We start from the raw sequence: 26,259 nt of genomic DNA on the forward strand, positions 1-26,259 counted from the left end.
AATCTTTGAGATGAGACAATAAACTGACCTTTGTTCAGATGGGCATAAAGAGTTTCATTGCACAGTTTCAAACAAGAGCTGGGAGTTTGCCTTGAACTTCAGGCAATATTCATCCTCCAGTAGGCAACACAAAACAACGCATTAACTGTCTTTGAGTTCTTCTGTTTCTCGACCTAGTTGACAAGTGCACCTACAAATTTGCAGACATTACAGGCTGCTTTTGGCAGATTCGTAGATAACACAGAGGAAGTCCCCACCCTCCCACTTCTTTTCTGAGGATAGAGTGTCAAGTTATAGAGTTGTACAGGAACAGACCCTTCAGTCTAACTTGTCCCCGCTGACCAGGTATCCTAAATAAAACTTGTGCCATTTGCCAGAATTTGGCCCATATCCCTCTAAACCCTTCCTATTCACGTACCCCACCTCCTCTGGAACGCCTTCCATACACACACCACAGACTGGGTGAAAAATTTACCCCTCAAGTCCTTTTTAAATGTTTCCCCTCTCACCTTTAAACCTATTACTTCCAGTTTTGGAACCCCCATCCTAGAAAAAAGGCCCTGGTTATTCACCTTATCCATACTTCTCTGGTTTCAAAAAAAACCTCTAAGGTCAATCCTCCACCCCTGATGCTCCATGGAAAACAGCCCCAGCCTCTTCCTCCAAGTCAATCCCTTCAACCCTGGCAACCTCCTTTCAAGTTTGACAATATCTTTCCTATAGCAAGGAGACCAGAATTGAACACTATTCTAAAAAGAGCCTCACAAATGTCCTATATGGCCGCAACATGGTGTCCACCTCTGATACTCAATGCAGTAACCAATGAAGGCAACTGTGCCAAATGCTGTCTTCACCATCTGATGTACCTGCGACTCCACTTTCAAGGAAATGTGCACCTTCGCCCCATGGTGTCTTTGTTCTGCAACACTCCCCAGGACCCTGCAATTAACTGTATAAGTCCTGGTTTGCCTTACCAAAATGTAACACCTCACATTTAACTAAATTAAATGCCATCTACCACTCCTTGGCCTATTGGCCCATCCGTTCAAAGCTGTACTTCTTCATTGTCCACAACCCCACCAATTTTGGTGTCATCTGCAAACTTACTAACCATACCTATCTTCACAACCAAATCATTTGTATAAATGATGAAAAGCGGTAGACCCAGCACCAATCCTTGCAGCATTCTGCTGGTTGCAGGTCTCCAACCCAAACAATAACCCTCTACTATCGCCCTCGGTCTTTTACCTTCCAGCTAATTTTGTATCCGGTTGGATAGCTCCCTTGGATCACATGGATTCCACATGTTGCTAACCAATCTACGACGAGAAACCCAAAGTCAGCAGGGCCCATTTCTGCGGGAGCAAGTGTATAATTCTGCAGTGTGGACATTTCAAATCTGTGGAAAGCTCATAAATGCCCCTAAAGGGTAGATAGGATCTGTAGAACTGCAAAGCTATTGGATTATTTAAATAGAAAGCCCATTAATAATTGAATAGAAAACTGTCTGCCTGAATTTAAGAGTCAAAAAAAATTCTAGTAGTTCCAATTGATGTTTGTTGCCATAACCATAAGTGCTATCGTGCATACGAATTGGCTGCTTTCCATAGCCTGTAATTATAATGGTGGTGGGGTTATAAAGTTATAGTTTGAAAGTTCAAATAGGTTCAAAATTCAAAAAGATTAGTAGTGTTTGATGTGGAGGTAGTGAATAAGAATATTTCATAAAGGGCTTGAGCACCTGAGTGGATTTAAATATATTAATTGGGATTTCATGAATGGGCAAGGTTTCTGTATTTCATGAACTTTCTCCAATAAATAACGTGATTTCTGACATTTGCTTCTGGTGGATAACAAGGTGTAGAGCTGGATGAACACAGCAGGCTAGGCAGCATCAGAGGAGCAGGAAAGCTGACATTTCAGGTCTGGACCTTCCTTCCTACTATCTCTGCCTCTGGATATTGGATAAGTTGACACAGAGAATTTAAGAGCAATTGGTGCAGAGCTGGCTGTGTGTTGACACATGATCACAGGTATATGGAGTATCATGATTAGGGTCTAAGTTCACCTTCCAGCTGTAAGGGCCAGTGTCGATGGGTGGGCAGTCATAAGTTGGTTCAGTTTATGTGGGGATTATATGTGTGGGAAACGTCTTGGCGTGGAAGTAGAATATATTGGGAAGGGTTACGACATAAGTTGACATGTGGATTTGTGGGGAATTGAGGACAAGAGGACCTAATACTGAACAGAATAATGGGACAAAGTCCCCGAGAACCAAGAACCCCACTAGGCCATCTACAATCTATGTCCAAATACCCCTGATCCAACTATCATTTCTGCCTTAAACTTCTCTCAACCTCTCCAAGGCCAGCACATCCTTCTTTTAGATATGGGGCCCAAAACTGCCAAAAATATTCTGATATGACCAGTCCATGATGCAACCTCAGCGGTACATCCCTGCTGTTGTATTCTAGCATTCTCAAGATTGCGATTGAGGTGTAAATCCAGTTCAACACTCTTCTTTGCCTGTGCAAACAAACTAATTTTTTCTTAAGTCTTGGCTCTCAAGCAGGCTTGAAGTTTGAAGTGCTGAAATGGTCAATAAAGTACTTTTGAAATATAGTCACAATTGTAAAGTAGACAGATGTGTTTACCAATTTGCTTACAAGATCCCAAACATTAATACTATAATATTAGACTAGATTATGTTCATTCTGTGAAATGGAGTCTGAGAAATTGGTCTTTTTTTTAAGTAGTAACATCAGTGTAACCCTCTCACCTTTTGAATTTTTTAAGTTTAACTCCCTTCCTGAGAAGGAGGCAAAGTCATGGATTATTTTTAGGGCAGATGTAGATATATTCATGATGAAAGTCTTCATAGACCTAGAGGACCATCAGGCTGCCCTCTTGTTAGAGAGATAAGACTAATGATGAGTTTAACCTGAGGCTCACCACACCTCAGGCAGGAGAGGATGAGATGGTTGAATCTTCAGGGCGACCTTAGTTGGTATGGAAATCAAGCCAGTGCTGTTGGCATCGCTCTGGATCTCAAACCAGCCATTTGGCCAACTGAGATTACCAGCCTCTATTCGTGATTAACAGGAGAGTCTAAAGTATTCAGAGTGGGCAGGAATGTAGAGTTGAGGCCATAATTTGATTAACCATGATCTTATTCAATGGCAGAGCAGGCTTAAAGGGGTGAATGGCCTATTCTTGCTCCTAATTCGTGTCTTCATCTATCAACTTTAAAGAACTAATGGAGCCACAATTTTATGCCTCATCAAAAAAGTGATTTTGATTTTGGTGATCAAACTCAATACGCTGAAGGGCCTCTTTGCTATATGATTCTCCAACAGTACAGCACTCCCTTAGCGATGACAATGTGGTCAGCCACCTAGAGTGGGATTTTAATTGTAATTCTGAGGCAAGAGGGCATACACTGAACCAATTCTGATTAGATATTCTTACAGGCTTCAGCAGTACCTCAATATCTGGGTCAGGTGTGGATCCGTAGTTCACACCAGCAGCTATCCTGATCTTGTAGTCGTCCGGTTAAAATCCCCTAGCAGGCCATTTCCAGAGGATGGCCAATAGGTTGATCAATGCTGAGAGCTTATTTAGAGACCCAGTAACTTTAGATCTTCAGCAGCCTTGCCTGGAGAGGCAATTGTTGCTGAGATAGACTAAAACATATCAAAACAGATTAACATTTAATTAGCGTCAAAGCTTTTCAGTCCCTTAAACAGAGCAAAAACACATTAGGTTTATGATTTGGATTGTATTTTTCTGCTATGGCATGGATCTGCTAACTCCAATGATCCCTCAGCCTGCTGCAGAATGGCTGCCTCTATGGAGATGGCAGTGTCCTCATTTGCAGTAGGCCAGCTTGCCAGTGGCAAAAGACTTGTACATTTGCATAATTAGATCAATTTGGATCCGTAATCAACTCAGTTGGCTGTCAGCCTCCACAGCGTGGGGAGCTGATCTAGATCCCCAACGAAAGGAAATTTCCCTGAGGGTGGGAACATATTGGGCACCCACTCCCATGCAGCTCCCCTCTATTTTCCTCTATTTTCAATGTTGCCTCTAAACTCGGCCTTACAGGCCTGGGAAGGTTCAATTTGAGTTTGAGTATTCTTCAAAAACCAGGAACAAGTTGACTGCCTATTCCTCAACTGAATATAATGCTCCATTTAAGAAAATCTACAGGTGTTATAATGCATGTTTGTTTTAAAATTTAGTAAAATGTTGCCCCTGAAGGCACTACAATAGTTTTTAAATATTTTTGTGGAAGAAATAATATAATGTGGAATACAGGAATGAAACTTTATTGATATAAAAGTTAGTTAGCCATTGTTCTGCTCACATTAATACTTGGTCATATCAAAAATACTGGATGAAGACACTGTCTATGATTTCTTCCATTTACTTGGGTTTTGTAGTGTAATATTTTTTGTTTCCATTTTCTATGAAAAAGGTAAGTTGCTTTTTTAAGGATTTAGTTACTTTTCTTACCTTCAGAAGGTAATAGGCAGTAGGTGAAGTTGTGCAATGTTCTAAAGGTTAAAATTTTCAGACAGACATGAGCAAATCTTTTACTTAGTGTCAAAAGTCAAAAGATCTGCCTTAGACGGCAATGTTTACAGACACTAAAAGTTGCCTGAATGCTGTAAGTAAACAATTAGTACTTGGCACTCATTAAAGAGTGCTTTTTTTCCCAAAACTTTATTTCAGCTTCATTGTGTTGAAAAGAGCAGGTGAAAGAATCTTTGACCTAATCTGTGGAAAGTTTGCTGACCTTCAAAGATTTTTCGCTCTGAGTGATCATCAAGTCTAGTATTAACCTTCTATTGCTAGGTCATATCACACATGAAGTGTTAGTTATGGAACCCCACAACAATAAATCAAATGTAGTACCCAATCAGTTACAATTATAGGTATCTTAATTGAAACCTATATACTACTTGAGTTGCAGAATGTTTCACTTGATACTTACATATTGTTTACATTTTAGGGCATCACTTTTGATGAATTCAGGTCCTTCTTTCAATTCCTGAATAACTTGGAGGACTTTGCCATTGCAATGCAGATGTATAATTTTGCAAATCGATCAATTGGGCAAGGTGAGCAAAATTGTATAATGTTACTGTATTCATTTCTACGTGTTTTCATAAGGACAATTTCATTGGAAAATTATTTTTGCCCATGACCTTATTTCAGCTATGTGCTTTGATTAGTAAAGTAGGCTTTACTCAATGTCTGCTTTGCATATTTACTTACTTATTTTGGGTTATTAGCATAAATGTATGTTATACCTAGTCAGTTTTAATGCCTTTTAGCTGAGCTTTACAGGTTCCATAGATATTGTAAGCATTTGTTTAATTTGCCTAGTTTTGGTCCTCAGATTGTTACATCATAAAATATTTTGATCCCATTTTTAGCTAGTTTTCAGCTTTATTTTCAATGCTAGTTCTGCTAAGTCAAATTTGTAGATTTTACCACTTTAATCTCACTGACAGATATTCTTCACGTAATACATGGACTAAATTTTGTTTTATAGTTTTCTTAAGGTTATCTGGTTCATGTCCTGAATGCAGTAGATAGAGGGTGAAACAGTCATGAAGAGAATGATGGTCTGATGTAAATGTAAAGCATCACTTGACTGACTCCATAGTAATATAAGATTTGGCAGTGAATTGTGAGGAAATAAGTATCTTCATGTAAAAGTAGAGCTTCCAAGACTAATTTTTAGTTTAAAAAATAAGGCATCAATTCTTACTCAAGTAATATTTTAGAGTTTGAAATTCATCATTTCCCTTTGCAATGCTATTGCAGAGTTGTTGCATCAGAGACTGCTCATGCTGCCTATCCTCCTGTCACACCTCACAGCCAGAATTAGTGGAAAGGAGTCAAAAAGTATTTTTATTTATTAAATAATAACTTTCAATGACATAGACATTAATTTCTGCATACTAAATTCATCAATTTCATCAATAACAAAAGCCATTTATACTTAGACAATTTCATTCACTTTTTTCACAATATAGAAAAGAATATTAGTAACAGAGCTTTTTCTGAACTTGTATTAAAATCCATATCATATAGAATCCCTACACATCCTTGGATACTATGGGCAATTAGCTTAGCCAGTCCACCTAGCCTGCACATCTTTGAACTGTGGGAGGAAACTACAGCACCTAGAGGAAACACACGCAACAACTGGGAGAATGTGCAGACTCCACATAGACAGTCACCCAAGGCTGAAATTGAACCTGGGTTCCTGGCACTGTGAACCACCAAACCACCTCAAATAATCCTCCCTCCTTACCTTCAGAATCAAGTAATTGATCCCAATCTCCTCCATGAGTGGCAACATAATGTGGATCATCAACCTCATCATCTTCATAAGTCATGTTGTAATCATCCATATCTTTCCACAAACAAATGTCATCAGGTGCATTGGGTATCCCACATTTCTTGAATGATTTGACAATAGTCACTGCTCAATTTTGCTCACCTTTGGCTGGCTGACATGCCAAAAATTATAGAGACTCTTCCTCTTTAATAAATATAGGCCAATTTATTTTCATTATTTTGCTAATGTTTGACATATACTGCTGAAATCCAATAGGCCTGTCATCGAATTCTGGTAGAAGACAGTGTGATACTTTGGTTTTCTTTTGCAGTGTGAAATTGTTTCTGTTCGTAAATCTGGTGGATAATTGGGACTAGTTTTGAAATCCAGCTTTCTCTTGTTTATAGATAATAAAATGTGAGGCTGGATGAACACAGCAGGCCAAGCAGCATCTCAGGAGCACAAAAGCTGACGTTTCGGGCCTAGACCCTAGCCTGCACATCTTTGAACTGTGGGAGGAAACTACAGCACCTAGAGGCCCGAAGGGTCTAGGCCCGAAACGTCAGCTTTTGTGCTCCTGAGATGCTGCTTGGCCTGCTGTGTTCATCCAGCCTCACATTTTATTATCTTGGAATTCTCCAGCATCTGCAGTTCCCATTATCTCTGATACTTTCTCTTGTTTATATCTGTGCAAAGATTCAGCCGATGTCCAAGTCGAAATGTTCATTCTGGCAATTTTTTTAAAAATGTGTTTTGCAAATTTGTTATCTAATGTCACCCACCAGTCAGGGTTTTTTCTCTGTTTGGGCATCAGTCAAGGCTGTGCAGAGACCTTTCTCTGATCACTAATATTCTTTTCTGATAGCTTGAATTTTCTAGCTGCCATACAGTTAGTCTAATATGTAATTTTAATACCTTTAAGTTTGAACTGGGCTGTGCATTTCCTGTTCTTTGTCATACCATGTTGCAGATTGGATGGTAGGTGCTTGCATCAGTGAGGTGGTAGGCTTGACATCATGTGTTGGCCTATAAAGACACGAAGACTTGAAAAGCAACCTTCACTGGTGCCCTATTTAATGATTCCATTAAGTAGATTTGAACTAGAACAAGTTTGACTTTTGTGGTGAGCAAGTGATAAGTGCAAATGCTTTGGAGTTAAAGTTAGGATTCATCTCATGCATGAGATATATAAAAAATTAGGGAAAAATAATTTTTGGCCAAACGATGGGCATCCAAACTTGCATATTTTCAACCATTATTTGAGTTTATATGGTATTAGATAATAGATTGTCATAGACATATGTGAAAAACACTTGTGTATTTAGAAAATTGTCACTAACTGAAACAAAAAAGCAAGCTGTATCACTTTCCAAAGGGTTACTTATTGACTAAATCGTTGAATTGAAGTCATTCTTAATACTTTAAATCACAGACATCACTTTTTCAATAAATCATTTACTCATTCAAGTCATGTTTTTGTAGATGTGGTGTATACAATATAACTTTTGAAAAGGTTGCCTTTCCAGAGTCCATATAATTCTGCAAGTTAGCTTTTATTGTGTTAAGTGTACTTCAGTAGAGAAGACATTGTTAAAATTCTTGTTTCTAACTTGGCCACAAAGTATAAAAAGGTTCTCAACTTTAAGCTTTTCTAAATTGCAATTTATAATCTCACTTTTTTAATGTTTTTGCATATTTATCCAGATGAGTTCAAGCGTGCTGTATATGTGGCTACAGGCCTGAAGCTTTCTTCACACTTGGTAAATACAGTCTTCAAAATCTTTGATGTGGACAAAGATGATCAACTAAGTTACAAAGAATTCATTGGTGTTATGAAAGATCGACTGCACAGAGGATTTAGGGTAAGCACATATAATTTTACAAAAGATTAATGGCAGATTGCTTTGAAAGAATATTTGCTTATCTTTACAACTTAATAGGTGATAATTACCTTAGAATCTTGCAATCTAAAAACACATATTACATCTTTAATGCATTTGAAAACAACTAGAATGCCAAGCACGTGTAGCTGAAGTAAACAGTAGCACTCTTGGATTAGCCCAGTGTTATCACAGACCACTATTTAATGTTTAAACTTCCAAGGATACCTTTATAAAATTTAGTCGCAGTAAATAACTATGTTGCTTTTAAATCTTTTGTCCATTGAAAGCAGGGCCTATTTAAATGGCAGTCCACCATGAACAGATTCAAAGTTACTTTTAGAATTTGTTTATTACACTATTTGCTTTGACAATTTTTTAAAATGCTTCATAAATTTACACATTATCACATTGCAGAAGTGGTATTCATATTATTTCAATTTAAGGAGATTTCCTGTCTTCATTTTGGCAGAATTTGAAAAAAATTGTAGAATGCTATTATACCAAATATTTTGTGCTGCGTCAATGTAGCAAAATTATTTAAAATCATTGTTTGTACTTTGTTATAGATGAATTAAGACCACTATGCAGAATTCTGAAACCTTGAATTTCCAGCAATTATTTTGGGACTAGTATATAAAAGAAACTTGGGCAAGTAATGCCATACATACATCATTACGGAATGTACTTACATATGAGTCTAGCATCAAGTGTTGCATTAGAGGATGTCTAAGCAAAGTAAACAGAAAAACAATTATTAGCACGAAAGCAGCCATGTCATCCAATAAAACTTGCTTGCTGGCACTCAGTTTAGGTTTTGCCAGAGCCACTTAAGTCCTGATGAAGCAGCTCTTTGCAGTGTTGCTGCCATGTATATCTAGTAACTCCAATTTACTGGGGCTTTGTGTAATTTTTAGCACATATTATTGAGCTCCAGAGAGGATATTAAGTTAGTTCCTCCAATGTATCAGTATGTTTGAGCATCATATCAGTAGTGCAGTTAGTGATCAAAATCTCTCGGATTGTTAATGACACCAGGTGTAATAGTTGCTGCTTTGTATTGTGTGGCCAAGTTAATAATAGTCAGATGGAAACACACACTGGTCCAAAATTTGCAATTGTAGTTGTTAGCAGAGTGTTGGCATCTCCCACCATTACTTGATAAAATTGACAGCAACGTCTGATGTTCATTGATATGGAATTAAATAGGGAAATGTGGAAGTCAATGTCATTGATGCCCTTGTTCACCGGCTCTGCTGTTGCGGTTTTTGGAGACGGAATCAAAACAAAATGAGTTCTTTTAGTTACACTTATGTGAAATGATCTTATGAACTATTAAGCATGACTTTATAAAATATAAACTTGGACACTTTCCAGAGCCTCAAAATGAATTTGGGTGGTGAAATGATTGATTTTCTTGCACATGGAACTATGAGCACATTGAGCTAGTTTTCATATCTGGATAAGCTGTGATGAAGTAATTAAAACTTCTTTTCCTTTGGTGGTGGCTTCATATCTCCAACTAATTAAAAGTACTGCTGTGTCCACTTTAATTCCAAATTTTCAAACCAGCAGAATGCATGTAAAGATATAACAGGACGTAGAGCTGGATGAACACAGCAGGCCGAGCAGGAAGGCTGACATTTCGGGCCTAGACCCTTCTTCAGCAATTCGTGTAAAGCTCTAGTTAATGAGGATGATATGTGGATGAATGATATCTGCAGTCCATTTTCAGACAATGGGCCTAACTATCAGAAACTATTTACGAGGACAATCAAAAGAGATGCTTTGGACACATGACAGACACAAGGTTTCTGATTAGTGTTTTAATAAGGTATATGCTGGTCAGGCAGGCAGAAACACCTGTCAACACAAAAAAGGAGCCCTACTAAAAACATCTCCTCTGACGCCACATCTAGACAGAGACCCAAGTTGAAACATAAATAAAAACTGAATGAACTGCAGATGCTGTAAATCAGGAACAAAATTAGAAGTTGCTGGAAAAGTTCAGCAGGTCTGGCAACACCTGTGAAGGAAATTCAGAAGTAATGTTTTGGGTCCAGTGACCCTTCTTCAGACCTGAGTTGAACTTTCTACCTGGAAAATTGTAGCTTCAGTGGTGTATAGTAAGATAATTCTATTATAGCAAATATATAACAGCCAATCCATTCTTCTAAATTACTGGAGGTTTGCTTCAGTGGCCAAGAAAGACTATAGATCTGCATTGTTTTTAAGCCTTCACCAGAGGGAAAAGCAAATGTAATAAAGCAATATTGAAACCATAAGAAATAACTGTATGACTGCCCCTATCAATGTAATCCTTTCCTGAGTGTGTATATAGTGGTGTATATTTGGGTGTTGAATAATAGATATTTATTTTCTTAGAAAAACATGTAATCTGCTTATTACCGACAATTAAAGCATTTGGAGTTAAAACATCTCTTTTTTTAAAATATATGCTTTTAGTCAAGAGGTATGTGAAGGAAGAAAAGATGTGTGCCTATCATCCCTTCCACCGTTCCTAACATTTAACATGAATTTCAACTTTTTATGTGCTATTTTCGGAGAGCATTGTTCCTAGACCATACAGATGCATCAGATTGAAAGTTGCATTTGAATGTGAAATTAGTGACCACTAAACTTTTCCAGCAGTTTTCTTTAAAGTCAGTGGAAAGTGCTGTTCCTTGACCACAATATTCGAGCCAATATCTCCAATCATGGATATCAAATTAATCAGCTCTTATAGGAGATACTGTTGCAAACAATATTCGTTAGCCCAAAAATGGTTAAAAATAATAGCCTGGTGATAATAGTCTGTCATTTTTCACAGCAACCTCAAGCTGGGACAGATGTGTATTGATTGTGAAAATTGATTTGCTATTAGAGATGCACTGTCACCATTAGCTTCACATAAGTGACTGTTCTCAGTTTAACTGCATTTGGCAGTATGAGGTTCCTGCCCTTGCGTTATAGATAAGCAACAAGCTCGTCTCAAAGTCAAGAGAAATAATTTCAGTATCATTTTAACAAGGTGATAAGTATTAAATATCAGCCAACCCATCTGAACAAGGGAGCCTCCAAAATATCCAACTTTTTCCTTAACCGAGGAATCCCCAGCACCATTGTTGACAAGGTCTACAACCTGGTCTGACCCATGACCCACAGTTCCGCCCTCACCCCTTCTTTTCCCTTCCACAACAGCAAAAGGGTTCCCCTTGTCCTTACTCACCATCACACCAGCATCCACACCCAGAAAATCATCAGACGTCATTTCCACCATCTCCAGCAAGATGCCACCACCAGATATGCATTCCCTTCCCCCCCCCTGTCTGCCTTCTGGATAGACCGTTCCCTCTGGGACACCCTGGTCCACTCTTTGTTTACTTCCACGGGCCCAAATGTACTTCCAGGTGAAGCAACACCACCTGCACTTCACAGAATCCTACTGTATTGCACTCACAATGTGATCTGCTGTACATTGGGAAAATGAAGTGTAGACTGGGTGACCACTTCGCAGAACATTTACATTCTGCTCGCAAAAAAGATCCTGAGCTTCCAATTGCCTACCACTTTTTAACACACCAGCTGTTCCCTGGCCAGCATCTCTCTCTCAGGCTTGCTGCAGAGTTCCAGCGAAGCTCAGTGCAAGCTGGAATAGCAACACCTTATTTTCCCTTGGGGACCCTGCAGCCCTCCGGACTCCATATCGGGTTCAGTAATTTTAGGGCCTAGACTGTCCCATGTCCTAACCCCGTACCCCACCCACCAGGCCTTGTTATCTCCTAGCCTGCCTTACATACTACCTACTGTTAATCACTAACAGTCCCCACTAACAGCTATTCACCCTCCTAGCCAGTTCATCATTAACTCCTTTGTCTGTCCAATGGCTCCTCTCTCTCTTCAGGCTCTATCCTTTACCTTATCGTTTACTCCCTACCCCATCCCCCCTCCCTACTTTCTGCATATAAACCAACATTTCCCCAGCTACCATCCATTCTGAGAAGAGGTCACCAAACCTGAAACATCAGCTCTAATTATTTTTCTTCACAGATGCTGCCAGACATGGTTAATGTTGTATAAGCTCTGAAAATGTTAGTGTTGAAACTGCATTAAGTTCCACCCAGTCTGATTGATATCACATAGCCCTGGGTGAAGAACTGGAAGAGCCTAGCAGGAAGCTCCATCTCTGGTTCCTGTTGGTCAGTGTAATTAGCCTATGCAACTGGTCATTATTTCTATCATACAATAAACTATGACTTGTTGTTAATATGAGTGCTACTTCTCATTATGACTCAGTAGTTGTTCATCCTCTACCATTGCTAGTAAGATGAGCCCTTAGACTTTGAAAGGAGATTTTAGTATTTGGCACTGCAACGTGTCACAGATAAATCTTTCTATTGCAGACACTGTTCATTGACCAATTACAAGATTTTTTTTTGACTAGGAGATAGCAAGGACTGCAGATGCTGGAAGTCAGAGTTGATAAAATGTGGAGCTGGAAGAGCACAGCAGGTCAAAAAGCATCTGGGGAGCAGCAACGTTGACTGAAGAATCCTGATGAAGGATCCTGACCCGAAACATCGACTTTCATGCTCTTCAGATGCTGTCTAACCTGCTGTGCTTCACCAGCTCCACGTTTTATTGATAGGATTTTTTGGACTATTACTGAAGATGAGTGCAATTTCAGTAAACTTTGCTGCCATCTATTGGGTTATACTTGTATTAAAATATCTGTCAAAGTTAAAACAAGTATTTAATAAAACAGAATTTTAATAGCTTATACATTCTTGGGTTTGTTGCATTTGGGAAAGAATTCCCAAAACCATGGTGAGGCAGTGCTAACCACTGAGCCACCATGTCAGTGACCAGAATTCCTGAGTTCAATTCCAGCCTCGAGTGCTGTATGGAGTTATGCGCATTCTTGTGTCAGCGTGAGCTTCCACTGGGTGCTCCCATTTCCTGCCACTGTTCAAATATGTGCAGGGTAGGTGGATTATCCATACTAAATTGCCCATAGAGCCCAAGAATGTGTTGGTTAGGTGGATTAGCCATGTGAACTGCAGGGATAGTTGGTGGTGGAGGAGGGGTCAGAGAGTTAGTGTGGACTTGTTGGGCCAAAGGGCCTATTTCCACACTGTAGGGATTCTGTGACCCAGAATAATTGTCTTTACATACCTGGGAGTTGCATTTTATTGAACTATGGTGGGTCAGAGCACAAGGTCCAAGATTTGGTCTGTGCTCCACTGTCTCTTGAGACACTTGTCTATTTTAACACTTTTGTTTCTGAGCATTTTAAAAGCAGGTTACTGGTGTTCAATTAGATTGTTTCCCCTTCTGAGATGTAATAGTTGAGCACTGTTGCATTAACAGCCATAATTTTCGTCTTTGAAGTAGGATGGCAGTGAGAGAAGACTCATGCCAACTTTTCCAACTCTATTCACACCCCAGCCTATTTTTTTCAACATGGATTGCAAACCATTACCAACAGCAGACCATGTGCAAACAGGACTTCCACCACAGAGGGAATTCAGGGTTCCACAGCGCACATTCATTGCTACACCTGGGACCTGAGCAAGGCAGAATCAACCCAGAGGTGAAAGAAAGGTTTGAGCTTAGTATATTTGGAAGGCTGAGATCTGTTAATGAAAGAAAGTCAGGCATAGCTCTGAATTCCATGTTTCAGTCTGCACTAACTTTGACAACCATTACCTAGGGACCATACCTTTCCCCAAAGGAGTTGTTTGGTATTGTCAGTTTCCTGGTGACCTTCATGTTCTGCTTTGACTACACATTCCTCGGTGAGGTATGATAATATAGTTGCCGCATAACACAAGGTCAGATGCGGTTGTAACTTTGAGCTCACTTCAAACATTATGTAGACTTTTGTTAGAGATATTTTGTTCATAAACTTTTCCTCAGTCATCTCTTTCCAGTTTAATGATTCTGTCGCCATTACACATTATTACAAATTTATTTTGTTTTTGTTTTTGTTTCTCTCAGCCAGTATAGCAATGTGTTTAGGCTAATGTAATTAAGATATTGATGAGAAACCTTTTCTTCACAGCTAATAAGATCACCTGTTGGCAACTAATGTGGAATATAGTCTTTTGGGTTTAGCTTGCCTGTCTTGTCCTCAGTGGAGGACCCATTCTTTGCTATTTTATTTTCCAACAATCTGTTCAACTACATGGTTCAATATGCAGATTACTGAACAAACTAACTCGTGGTTTAATTATCAATTATTATTTCAAACATGTTGCCTTACAAGTAAACATAAAAATCTAAGATAACCACGTAATTGAGATTTCCCTCTGATTAAAGCAACATTGACGTAACAGAATCTGTAAAATCACTGGCACAAAATGTCTACTGGGGATTGTCTTTAAATTGGTGTAAATTAGAGAGGTGTATCATTTGAAAGAAGTAGCCGTGTTTGGATTTGGCTGAGAAGCCTCAGTGGTAAAGAAAAGCTAGAGTCAATATAATAAAGTAATGTGAGTAATTCACATCAGGGTAAAGCTTATTGTAAGGTAAATGATTTTAAGATATGGAAGCTCAGTTCAGTGGAGTGGAATCTCTGACTGGTGATATGTGGGAAGTTTTATAGACCCAAACTGTGTCCTAAATGTCCACGTGTGCAGAGATTGCTGGCAGTCGCAGAAAGTTTGTGCTCTGGATTTCAAAATGCTAGCAGCAGCTGGATTCACTGTGGCACATCGGCAAAACTGAGCTTTACATGGTTAGCATGTTCGGAGAGGTGGTCATACCACAGTTAAAAAGGCCTGGAGGCAGAAAGGAATGGGTGGCCACCAAGTAGCCAAGACGAACATGCATATCATGTCGTAGTTCCCCAGGGACCCGCTCTCGAACCAGTCTTCTATTTTTGAAGGTGTTTAACATATTGGTTCCTCGAAAGAGTGTAGTCCGACACAAGTTTGTGACATCACAGCAACTTGGTTGTGTAGGTGGGGAGAAAGAAGAAAGGAGGAGCAATGATGAAAGGGATCCATTAGTTGTAAGAACAGACAGTTTTCTGAGTCTGTAGAACATGACTGCAGGATGGCATGTTGCCTCCAAGGTGACCGGGAAAAAAATGCAGAGGTATCTGGGTCTGTAAGTCCACAGATCGCTGAAAGTGGTAGTATAAGTAGATAAGGTAGTAGAAAGTGTCTATGGTGTGTGTCCCTTCATTGGAAGGGGCATTGAACATAATGATAAACAAGTTATGCTGGAGCTTTATAGAACTTTAGTTAGGCCGCACTTGGAATATTGCGTACAGTTCTGGCCACTGCACTACCAGAAGGACGTGGATGCTTTGGAGTGGGTACAGAAAAGGCTTACCAAGGTGTTTCCTTGTGTGGGGAATTTTAGCTATGAAGAAAGGTTGGATAGACTAGGTTTGTGTTCACTGGAACGCAGGAGGTTGAGGGGTGATCTGATAGAAGCTTATAAGATTGTGAATAGCATGCAGTGTGGAAAGTGTGAGGCATCTTCCCAGGATGGAGAATCAGTTACAAGAGGACACAAAGTGTTGGGGTGTGGGGGCACGTGGAGTTTAAAAGAGATGAGAGGCAAGTTTTCACACAAAGGGTGGTGAATGCCTGGAACATGGAGCCAGAGGAGGTGGTGGAAGCAGACACAATAGCAGCATTCAAGGAGCACCTGGACAAATACATGAATAGGAAGGGAATAGAGGGATACAGATCCTGAAAGTGAAGATAGTTGTAGTATGGAAGGGCAAATTATGATGGTGCAGGTTTGGAGGATCAAATGGCCTGTTCCTGTGCTGTATTGTTCTTTGTTCTTCATTCTTCTTTGTTATGCAACTGCTGTGTGACATCATCCTTCTGAGGGATGCTGAATTACCAAAAGCCTTAATTCACATTGGTACCAAAGACTTGAATAGGAAGGGAGAAGTTCTTCAATCAGAATTTGGGGAGCTAGATAGAAAATCAGCAAGCAAGCCCTAAATGTGATAATCTCTGGATTAGTCCCAGTGTCATATGCAGGTGAGTACAGAAATGGAAGAATTGGGCAGATGAATATGTGGCTGGAAAAATGATGCAGGTGGAAGAGCTTTAGATTTCCAGAATTGGCTCTGGGAAAGTTAATATCTGTACATAGCGGTTGGTTTGCATCTGAACAGAGTAACGCCCAATTTCCTTGTGGAGTGTATTGCTACTGCTATTGGAATGGCTTTAAAGTAACTTGGCAGGGTGTGGGAACCAAAAAAGAGTATTAAAGAAGAATACTATTGCACACAAAATGTTTGGAAAGCCTGATAGTAGTAGCATAAAGAATAGAAAATCATTAGTTGAAGTCAGAGTAACAGAGAAAGAAATAAAGTCTAAATCAAAGTTAATGCATATGTATGTGAATGCATGCAGTATTGTAAATAAGATTAAGGTGTCACATGCATAGATAACCATGTGGAAGTATCATGTGGTGATACTGAATGTGGCTCAAGGAAGGAAAAGTAGACGGGTGTTGATATTGGTTAAATCAAACATGGCAATGCTGGAGAAAGGGGATGGTCCAGAAGATTTAAGTATGAAATCAATCTGACTCGATTTAAGGAAAAAAAAAGTATACAATTCCTTCCCAAGCCACCCATCCTGACTTGGAAATATATTGGTGTTCCCTCAGCATTGTGTTGTCAAAATTTCTGAAATCCCCTCCCTAAAGGCATTGTGGGTCTACCTGCAACAAATGGAGTGCAGCAGCTGAAGAAAGGAGCTCATCATCACCTTTTCAAGGACAAGTAGGATGGACAATAAATATTGGCCCAACCAGTGGCACACATCCCATAAATAAACAATAAAGTTGTTTTTCTGAAGAAGGGCCCTGACCCAGAACATGTGCTTTCCTGCTCCTCTGATGATGCCTGGCCTGCTGTGTTCATCCAGCTCCACGCTTTCTTATCTAATAAAATTATGTTGCTCGGTGTATTCTATTGACCATCAACTAGCGGGAAGTACGTAGAGAAGCAATTCTGTTTAAATAAAAGAGAAAATCGCAACATTACAGAGTGGTGATAATTGAATACTTTAACTTCCCAAATATAGATTGGCACAGTGGTAGTATTAAGGGTGCACAATGGCAAATGTTCAGAAATTATGTTTCCTACATCAGCAGATGTCCAGTTCAACTCAAAAGGGTGAGATTTTAGACCTAGTTCATGCAAATGAGGTTGACAAAGTAGATCAAGTGTCAGTATGAGAACGTTTAGAAGACGGTAGTCATTGTATCACAAGATTAGGTTTATGATTCGCAAAGAACAATAAGATTCTAGGTAAGAATAATTCACCTTCGAGAGCTGACTACAATAGGGCAAAGTTAGAGCTGGGTCAGATAGACTAGAACAAAATGTTGACAGGAAATTCTGTCGCTACACAATGTACTACGTTCAAAGAGGAGATGGTAAGTTATAGTTAAGAAATATTCCCTCAAAAGGGAAAGAGAGGGCAAACAATTCCAGAGCTCATTGGATTAAAAAGAAGATAGTAGTTGAGATTAAGAAGTGTTCTTATGACAGGGTCAGGTATAAAATATAACAGAGAACCAACAGTAGTATGGAAGGTTCAGGAGGAGGTGAAAAAAGCATATTAGGGAAGCAAAGAAGGATTAAGAAAAGCTTGGTGGCTGACATTTAGGGGAATCCCAAAGTCATCTTTACCCATATCAACAGTAAAAAGAGTAGGACTGTTTAAGGCCCAGATAGGGGATTTACACTTGTACATAAGCAGCATAGTTGACGAATTAACTTAATGTTTTACAGGGGAAGAAGTTCTGGCATGCGAATTGACAGGAAAGTTATTCATTGAATTGATAGGTTATTGAAACTGGATAAGATACCAGGAATGGATGGGATGCATCAAATAAAATTGAAGAAAGCGAAAATCGAAATTACGGAGGTACTAGCCATAATTTTTGTCATCCCCAAACTCAGGAGGTGCTAGAAGACTGGAGAATTGCAGTGGTTCCATAGTGGGGAAGCTTCCAGAAACAACTATTGGAGTGAAATTAGTGGTTAACCAATGACTGAGTTCCCTGTTTGGTTTACATTGTGTCAAAAATAGGTATTCGTACAACTTGCTGACATTGTTTGAATAGTAGAGTCCCTACAGTGTGGAAACAGGCCCTTTAGCCCAACAAGTCCACACTGACTCTAAGAGCATCCCACCCAGACCTGTCCCGCATAACCCACCTAATCTACACATCCCTGAACACTACGGGCAATTTAGCATGGCTAATCCGCCTAGGATCAGTTTGATCAGTGTTTGGCAGCATTACGTAACCACAGGCCCAGAATCAGCCAGAATGCAAGCCCTGTGGGTGCAGGCTGGCAATTGATAGGAAAGGGGCCATGGACTGAGGAGAGTAGGTGGCAGTGGTGAAGCAAGTTTGAGGGAGCAAATAGCCTGATAATGTGCCTATATTTTTATTGCCTTATAAGAAAGGGCACCACCCTCCCTGCTGCCATGTCCCTTGATCTGATATTGAGTGCCTGATAGTGAGAAAAATCCAATGATAGTGGCTGCTTAAATACAATGGAAGTGTATTTCAGTGAGGATTAGATGGGCATCGTTACATTCTAGAACCATATCAGCAGTTTGGAGGTTAGAAAATCGAATTACTTAAAAATGGGAGAGAGAAAACAGTGAGCTGGAGGCTAGTTATGACATCAGTCACCAGCTGATATCTACTACTAAGGAAGTTTTAACAGAGCACGTAGGAAATAATCAAATGATCAAATAATGGCAGTATGATTTTTCAGAAGGGTAATCGTATTTAAGAAGTTTGTTAGAGGATTTTTTGAGATCAAACTAGTAAGGTGGATTAGGGGAAGCAGATGTGTAACTGGATTTCCAAACAATGTAATGAGCAAGATGAGTTGTAGTATCTATGGTATGCTTCCCTTCATTGGAAGGGGAATTGAACATAATGATAAGCAAGTTATGCTGCAGCTTTATAGAGCTTTAGTTAGGCCATACTTGGAATATTGCATACAGTTCTGGTCACTGCACTACCAGAAGGACGTGGATGTGTTGGAGTGGGTACAAAACATCTACAGTGCAGGAGGCAGTCATTTAGCCATTGAGTTTGCATGCGCACACATTCCCACCCCTTCATGTGATGCCCACGTGGGGTTTTTACCATGGTTAACCCATCTAACCTGGACACAGTGGGGTGATTTTAGTATGGTCAATCCACCTAGCCTGCATATCTTTTGACTGTGGGGGAAAAAAACCAGAGCACCTGGAGAAAACCCACACAGACACATGGATAACATGTAGACTCCACACAGACAGTTGCTCAAGGCCAGTGTCAAACCCAGGTCCCTGGGGCTGAGGCAGCAGTGCTAACAATTGTTGGGAGTAACGTAACAGAGGATCGGTTAACAGTAAGGAAACAGAGCAGCAATAAATGGGACACTTTCAAGTTGGCAGACTTTGTCACAGGATTAGTGATCAACTATTTATGATCTAAATGACTGAGATACATTACTTTCTAGGTGTAAAATTGCTGACAGTACAAAGCTAGGTCAGAATGTAAGCTATGGGGAGGATACAAAATGCTGCAAAGGGATTTAGACAAGCTAAGTGAATACGCAGTAAGATGGCAGAGTATAATGTGTTGAAGTGTGAGGAATAAAAATTAATTGTTTGTAGCTTGGGAGAGGGTGGAAAATAAGATAGTTGGAATGTTAAAGTTTCGAGTCCAGAGCTGAAGTGAAGAGTCATCTAGACTCGATGTTAGTTCATTCTCTATGGATGCTGTCTGACCCATTGTGATCCCTAGCATTTGTTATTTTCAGTGCAGATTCCAGCATCTGCAGTAATTTATTCCCAACTAGAATGTCACCTGGATTGGTCCATATTAGCCATGAGGAGAGATTGGACAAATTTGAGATTACACAGTGTGGTGCTGGAGGAACCCAGCAGGCCAGGCAGCATCAGAGGAGCAGGAAAGTTGACATCTCAGGTCAGGACCCTTCTTCAGAAGTTCTTCAACACTTCTGAAGAAGGGTCCCAACCCAAAATGTCAAGGTTTCTGCTTCTCTGATGCTGCCCGGCCCACACTGCTCCTCCAGCTCCACGTTGTGTTATATCTGACTCCAGCATCGGCAGTTCTTACTATCTCTTGAACAAACTTGAGTTGGTTTTGCTCGAGTGTCAGGCTGAGGGGCTACCTGATAAAAGTATATAAAATTATGAGAAGCATGGATAGGGTGGATAGTTGGAGATTTTTTTTTAATCCAGTGTGGAAATGCCAAATACTTTTGGAGCCAGGATGTATGATGTGAGCGAGGTTTAAGGTGCGAGGGGGAAAGCTTAAAGGAGATGTGCGGCACAACTCTGGTGACATGGTGTTGTGGGTGCCAGATAGAAGCTGATGCATTAGCAATGTTTAAGAGGCATTTAGCCAGACACTTGAACAAGCAGGGAATAGAGGAATAGTTACCATGTGCAGGCAGATGGAATTAGACCAAGGCATCATGGTTGGTGCAGACATGGTGGGCTGAACAGCCTGTTCTTGTGTTGTACTGTTCTATGTTCGAATTCAAGTGGAGGAGGATGAGCCTCCAGCTGGACAGGATGCTGTCAGCAAAACTGGGCCCCCTTGGCTGAATTGTACCAGGTGATGATATCCCAAGTCTTCCCAGGCAAAAGAGCCAACTACAGAGCAGACTTGCTCCACCCGACCTGCATAAGTTACAACTGCCCTTGGAGGCAATAACAGGAAAAGCATGAAGAATACTTGCTGGCTCAGGTGAAAAATAATATTCATTTCTGTAACTATACCATTACTTACATTTATGGTGTCTCCATAGTATAGTTTTCACTGTCGGACTTTGTAAAGTAACACCCATGTGAAAGATGAGCAGCCTCTTGAGATATCCTGAGGCTGAAAGTAATTGTAGTGGGCAAACATTGCTCATCTCTCAGGCAGCCAACTCTGATAACCTCATGTCAGGGATACAAGAAACATCATGTTGAGGACTGCAGCTAAGATATTGCACCTTAACATTGGCAGTACAAAGGCTAAACATGTGCAGTGAATGTGCTTTGTTTAATTCCTGACCTGCACATATCTTTCCACGTTTACCTTCCCTCAAGATGAGGGTAAAGTCGCAATAGGCTTGCCAGATCATAGGATCTCTCGCTAGAGAGCGAGATAACTGGTAGTAGTATAGCCCAAGAGTCACCATGCCTCAGACAAGAGAAGAGGTTGAGAACAAGAATCCTTCATGGTAACCTTAGCTGGTGTGGGAATTGAATTCATGCTGTTAGCTTCATTCTGCATCACAAACCAGTTGTCCAACCAACTGAGCTAAACTAAGTACAGAATCAGCATTCGCTGCAGAAAAAGGTTCATTCTATATGCCAGTTTTTCAAGGGTGTGCACTGACACTCAAGGCTAGGGGCTACACAATGGGCAGCTCACATGTCCACTCTCTCTCATAGTGTATTTGAATAGACTTCTGCAATTTTTGTATAGTTTATTGTACAGTTAACATTAGATTCAACATGGCAAGGTTCTAGCTTTGTTTCTTTGTGAGTAGCTTGCAGTCTTCATCTTTGAAGCACAAATAGATTTTATAAGAGAATGTCAAATTTTTCAAATTACCTGTCCCTGTTAGACCCAGGTTAACAGAAATCATGGACCAGGTTTCTGTACTTGTTAAGAATTATGATTTGTTACAAAAATAGATTCTAGCTACAGATAAACAAGTTTGAATCATCAGCACATAACTCTACTAGTTAAAACTCTAATTCTTTATAACACCCCTCCAAGAGGCACAGGCAGACAAAAAAAGACATGGATATTAGTGGAGTGAAAAACTGGAAAGGTAGTTCAGTGGCCCTTGTACACAAGGTTCGCTGAGATGTTCCTTTTTGCTAGCTACTTCTCAGTCTCTCATCTCCAGACATTGTTGATGCAGGAGGCTCACGGTCACAGGTTCACAACTTATAAAGTCTGACTTATTGTTAAAAGCTTACAGAAACCGGTGAGGGGAAATAAATTGGCTTTCTTCAAACTTTAGGTATTTTTAACAGCAAAAAAGATCCAAAAGACTTTTGACTGTCCATTTCCCCCACACATGCTGTTCACTTGCCCTAATATTGTTATTGGTAGGCAGGAAACTTTTGTCATGACAGCTCCGCAGGCCACAGGCTACTTGTTGCCAGGTGAACCTCACTTTTCCTCTTACGACTTCGAAAACAATTGATTAAGGTTCTTTCTTAGTAGCCCTAAATTTTAATTGGTGAGCTTCAGGGACAATAAGCGTTGAGTACTGCCTTTTTCTACTGCTTTGTACTCTGCAGATCGTTCTTCTGGTAAACTGGCTGACACATCCATAGATGTAGCTGTCTAAACATCTTTAGGTCACTTCATCTGTCTAGCTACCTTCTTAAATTAGTTAAAATACCTTTTCATCCTCTACTATATTCTTTTGTAAGACCAAATCCCTTAATGGAATGAGAATCATCCACTTTTACGACCTCTTTCTTCCTTTACTCTGAACACTTGTTTAACAATGTTTTGTCCCAGTTCCCTATCTTCTTGAGTTTACGTTTTAATAGTTCCATCTTCTCTCCTTTTTCCTTTTCTCCCCAGTTTCCTTTAGTCAGCTGTTTGTCCCATCTCTTCACTTGCCTTTTTTGTATTTTTTCTTCTTTTCCCTTATTCTTTGTTTCTCTTGTTCATTACTTTGCATTTTGAGTTTTGTTAACTGTGTCCCTTTCCATTATCTTCTGCTTAGCTTTTGATAAAGATTTCAGATAATCCACTGTTATATCTTCAAATTTATTTAAACAAACATCACCACAATGCCATTTTGTGTCCAGAACCACCACATAGATATTACTTACATATATTTTAAAATTTCTTTCAAATCCAGAAAATTCAAATCCTGAATGAGTCTCCCCTGCTATGATCATAGTTCTTGCTATTTGCTGGGCAAGTCAGATTGACGAATGAAATATAGCTTGATAAATCATATTTTGTCTTGGTTTTATTCAACGAGACAGACTTTCACTGAAACATAAGCGTACAATGCTGTAGATTTGATTTTAACAATAAGGCAGAAGTTCATTATGAAAATTTAATAAAAATAAATCAAGCTATTTGCATAAAACACAGTTTAGAAGATTTTAAAACATATGGTATATACAATCCCACCTATCCCAACATTATTACTTCGCACACCAGAGAAAATGTTCACCTCTGTATCAGAGCTAAAGATTTAACGGTTAACTTCAGTTCCAGTTCTTGGGAGCTTGATAGCCCATTCTTTGCTATTCACACAATCGAGTTTAAACTTTTTCATTATCCTATAACACCTGAGGGTTTGAACCAGCTCTTCTGGCTGGAACTTTCAAACTGAAATCCTTATACCAAGGTAACATATTTCATATTTGGTTTGAATTATCTCAATTCTGTGGAAGGAATTATGTTATTACATATAAATCTGAACAGGACTTCTGTGAACTAAAATAAATCAAAAACTTTACTGGTTTTCTCCCTCAAGCAATCAATTCCTAATTCCTCGAACTGAAAGCAACTCAATAGTTTTTCTTTTCCTTTGTTGGTAAACTTTCATAATATGAACTAGTTCCTATTAGCACCACAAGAATGTTCATGTGGTTTTATTTTTAGAAAAACAGGGGAGGCGATGGCCTAGTGGTAATATCACTGGACTGTTAATTAGAAACCAAGATAACGTTCTGGGGACCCAGGTTTGAATCCCACCATGGCACCAAATGGTGGAATTTGAATTCAAAAAAATATCAGGAAGTAAGAATCCAATGATGACCATGAATCCATTGTCAATTGTCGGAAAACCCATCTGGTTCACTAATGCCCTTCATGGAAGGAAACTGCCTTTCTTATCTGGCCTGGCCTGCATGTGACTCCAGCCCCAGAGCAATGTGGTTGACTCTGTGTACTGCCCTCAGAGCAATTAGAGATGGGCAATAAATGCTGCCTAGCCAGAGACTTGTATCACATCCTGACAGTTAGTACCTAATAAAATGCTAAGAAAAAAGAGTCATCATTCAAGCCTAAGTGAATTTTTAATTACTGCCAAACAACAACTGAAAATTTAATTTTAGACACGTCTCATTGCTTTTCATTTTAATTATTGTTTCACACTTGTTTAAAAAATGTATGTTTTGTCATCTTGTTTGCTTTGGCATGTAATTTTACATTGAATCGAATATTTCAATTTACACTTCCTCTTTTAGACTACATGTGCTCCTTTAAGGAGTCTTCAGTTTGATTTGTTGAAAAGACACCATCGCCTGCTTAAATCTCTTAGATCCCAGATCCCCTTGTAGACAGTCACGTTACTTTAGCTATCTACCGGCTAAAAATCTCTCAAACCCTGCAGAAATACATAGGTAAGTGTAATGAATGACACCTTTGATCCTAAAATCTACTTGGATATGTAATGAATGTAAGGGCCATGTATTTTTTTAATGTGCCTTTAAAAACTGTGGACCACAATGAGAATGAACTACTTTTAAAAACATGGATTTACCAAAACGGCTGCATAATTTCACAGGAACGAATTTGATGCAAAGAGTAATGATCCGTACAGCACAGGACCAGGCCTTTGGCCCTCTCAGCCTACGACAACACATTTGGTCCTTCCATACTAAAACTGTCTTCACTCACCGGATCTGTATCTGTCTATTCCCTTCCTATTCATGTATTCATCCAGGTGCTTCTTGAATGCTGCTATTGTGTCTGCTACTACTACCTCTGGCAGTGCATTCCAGGCATCCACCACCCTTTGTGCAAAAGCTTGCCTCGCACATCTCTTTCAAACACCCCTTCCCCCAACCCTTGCACCTTGAACATGTCCCCTAGTAATTGACTCCTCCACCCTGGGGGAAAAACTTCACTCTTTCCACTCTGTTATTTACAATTTTGGAAACTTCTATCAGGGTGCCCCTTAACTTCCAGCATTTCAGTGAAAACAAACTGAGTCTGTCCAAGAGATAGTAGGAACTGCAGATGCTGGAGAATCTAACATAACAAGGTGTAGAGGAGGATGAACCCAGCAGGCCAAGCAGCATTAGAGGAGCTGGAAAGCTGACATTTCGGGCCTAGACCCTTCTTCAGAAAAGGGGGATGGGGAGAGGGTTCTGAAATAAATAGGGAGAGGGGGGAGGCGGATCAAAGACGGATAGAGGAGAAGATAGGTGGAGAGGAGACAGACAAGCTAAAGGAGCGGGGATGGAGCCAGTAGAGGTGAGTGTAGGTGGGGAGTTAGGGAGGGGATAGGTCAGGCTGGGGAGGACGTATAAGTCAAGGGGACGGGATGAGGTTAGTAGGTAGGAAATGGGGGTGCGGCTTGAGGTTGGAGGAGGGGATAGGTGAGAAGAAGAACAGGTTAGGGAGGCGGGGACGAGCTGGGCTAGTTTTGGGATGCAGTAGGGGGAGGGGAGATTTTTGAGCTTTTGTATATTGTATCTACCTGCCTGCTACCTTCAGTGATCTGTTAACATGCACAAACACATTCTTCTGCATATCAGTACTCCTAAAGAATCTGCCATTCACTGTCTAATTTCCAGTTGTACTTGACCTTTCATAATGCATCACCGGATAAAACTCCATCTGCCATTTTGCTCCCCATGTCTCCTACTGATCTATGTCCTGCTATATCCCCTGACAACCCTCCTCACTCTCTGCAACTCCAATCTTTGAATCATCCTCAAATTTACTAATTAGACCAGATACGATTTAGTCCAAATCATTTACATAGATCGTGAACAACTGAAGTCCCAGCTCTTTTCCCTGTGGAACACCACTAGTCATAACCCTCCATTCCAAAAAGCATTCTTCCATGACTACTGAGTAATCCCTGTGACTAAGCCAGTCTCTGTCAATTTTGCCAGCTCACACCAGATACCATGTGACTTCACCTTTTGTACCAGTTTGCCATGAGAAACCTTGTCAAAGCTTTCACTGAAGTCCGTGTAGACAACATCAACCATTTTTCCCTCATCA

The 26,259-nt window shown here is 39.9% G+C and overlaps 1 protein-coding gene across 4 annotated transcripts in view; it reads left to right on the plus strand.

Annotated features, from left to right (window-relative positions):
• micu3a (mitochondrial calcium uptake family, member 3a) overlaps nt 1-26,259 on the plus strand; it is a 198,754-nt gene that overhangs the window by 147,122 nt on the left and 25,373 nt on the right. For 2 of the 4 annotated variants that reach the window (XR_007248902.2, XR_007248903.2), the window contains 3 exons: nt 5,015-5,123; nt 8,060-8,217; nt 24,489-24,644. Coding sequence is in view for 2 of the 4 variants with exons in the window: in XM_048544469.2 (XP_048400426.2) it covers nt 5,015-5,123; nt 8,060-8,217 (267 nt within the window). In the remaining 2 variants the exon portion in view is untranslated. The remainder of the gene's footprint in view (nt 1-5,014; nt 5,124-8,059; nt 8,218-24,488; nt 24,645-26,259) is intronic. The other 2 variants (XM_048544469.2, XM_059647943.1) reach the window with 1 other exon arrangement.

The sequence above is a fragment of the Stegostoma tigrinum genome, chromosome 1 (genome assembly GCF_030684315.1).
Source record: "Stegostoma tigrinum isolate sSteTig4 chromosome 1, sSteTig4.hap1, whole genome shotgun sequence".
NCBI lineage: Eukaryota > Metazoa > Chordata > Chondrichthyes > Orectolobiformes > Stegostomatidae > Stegostoma > Stegostoma tigrinum.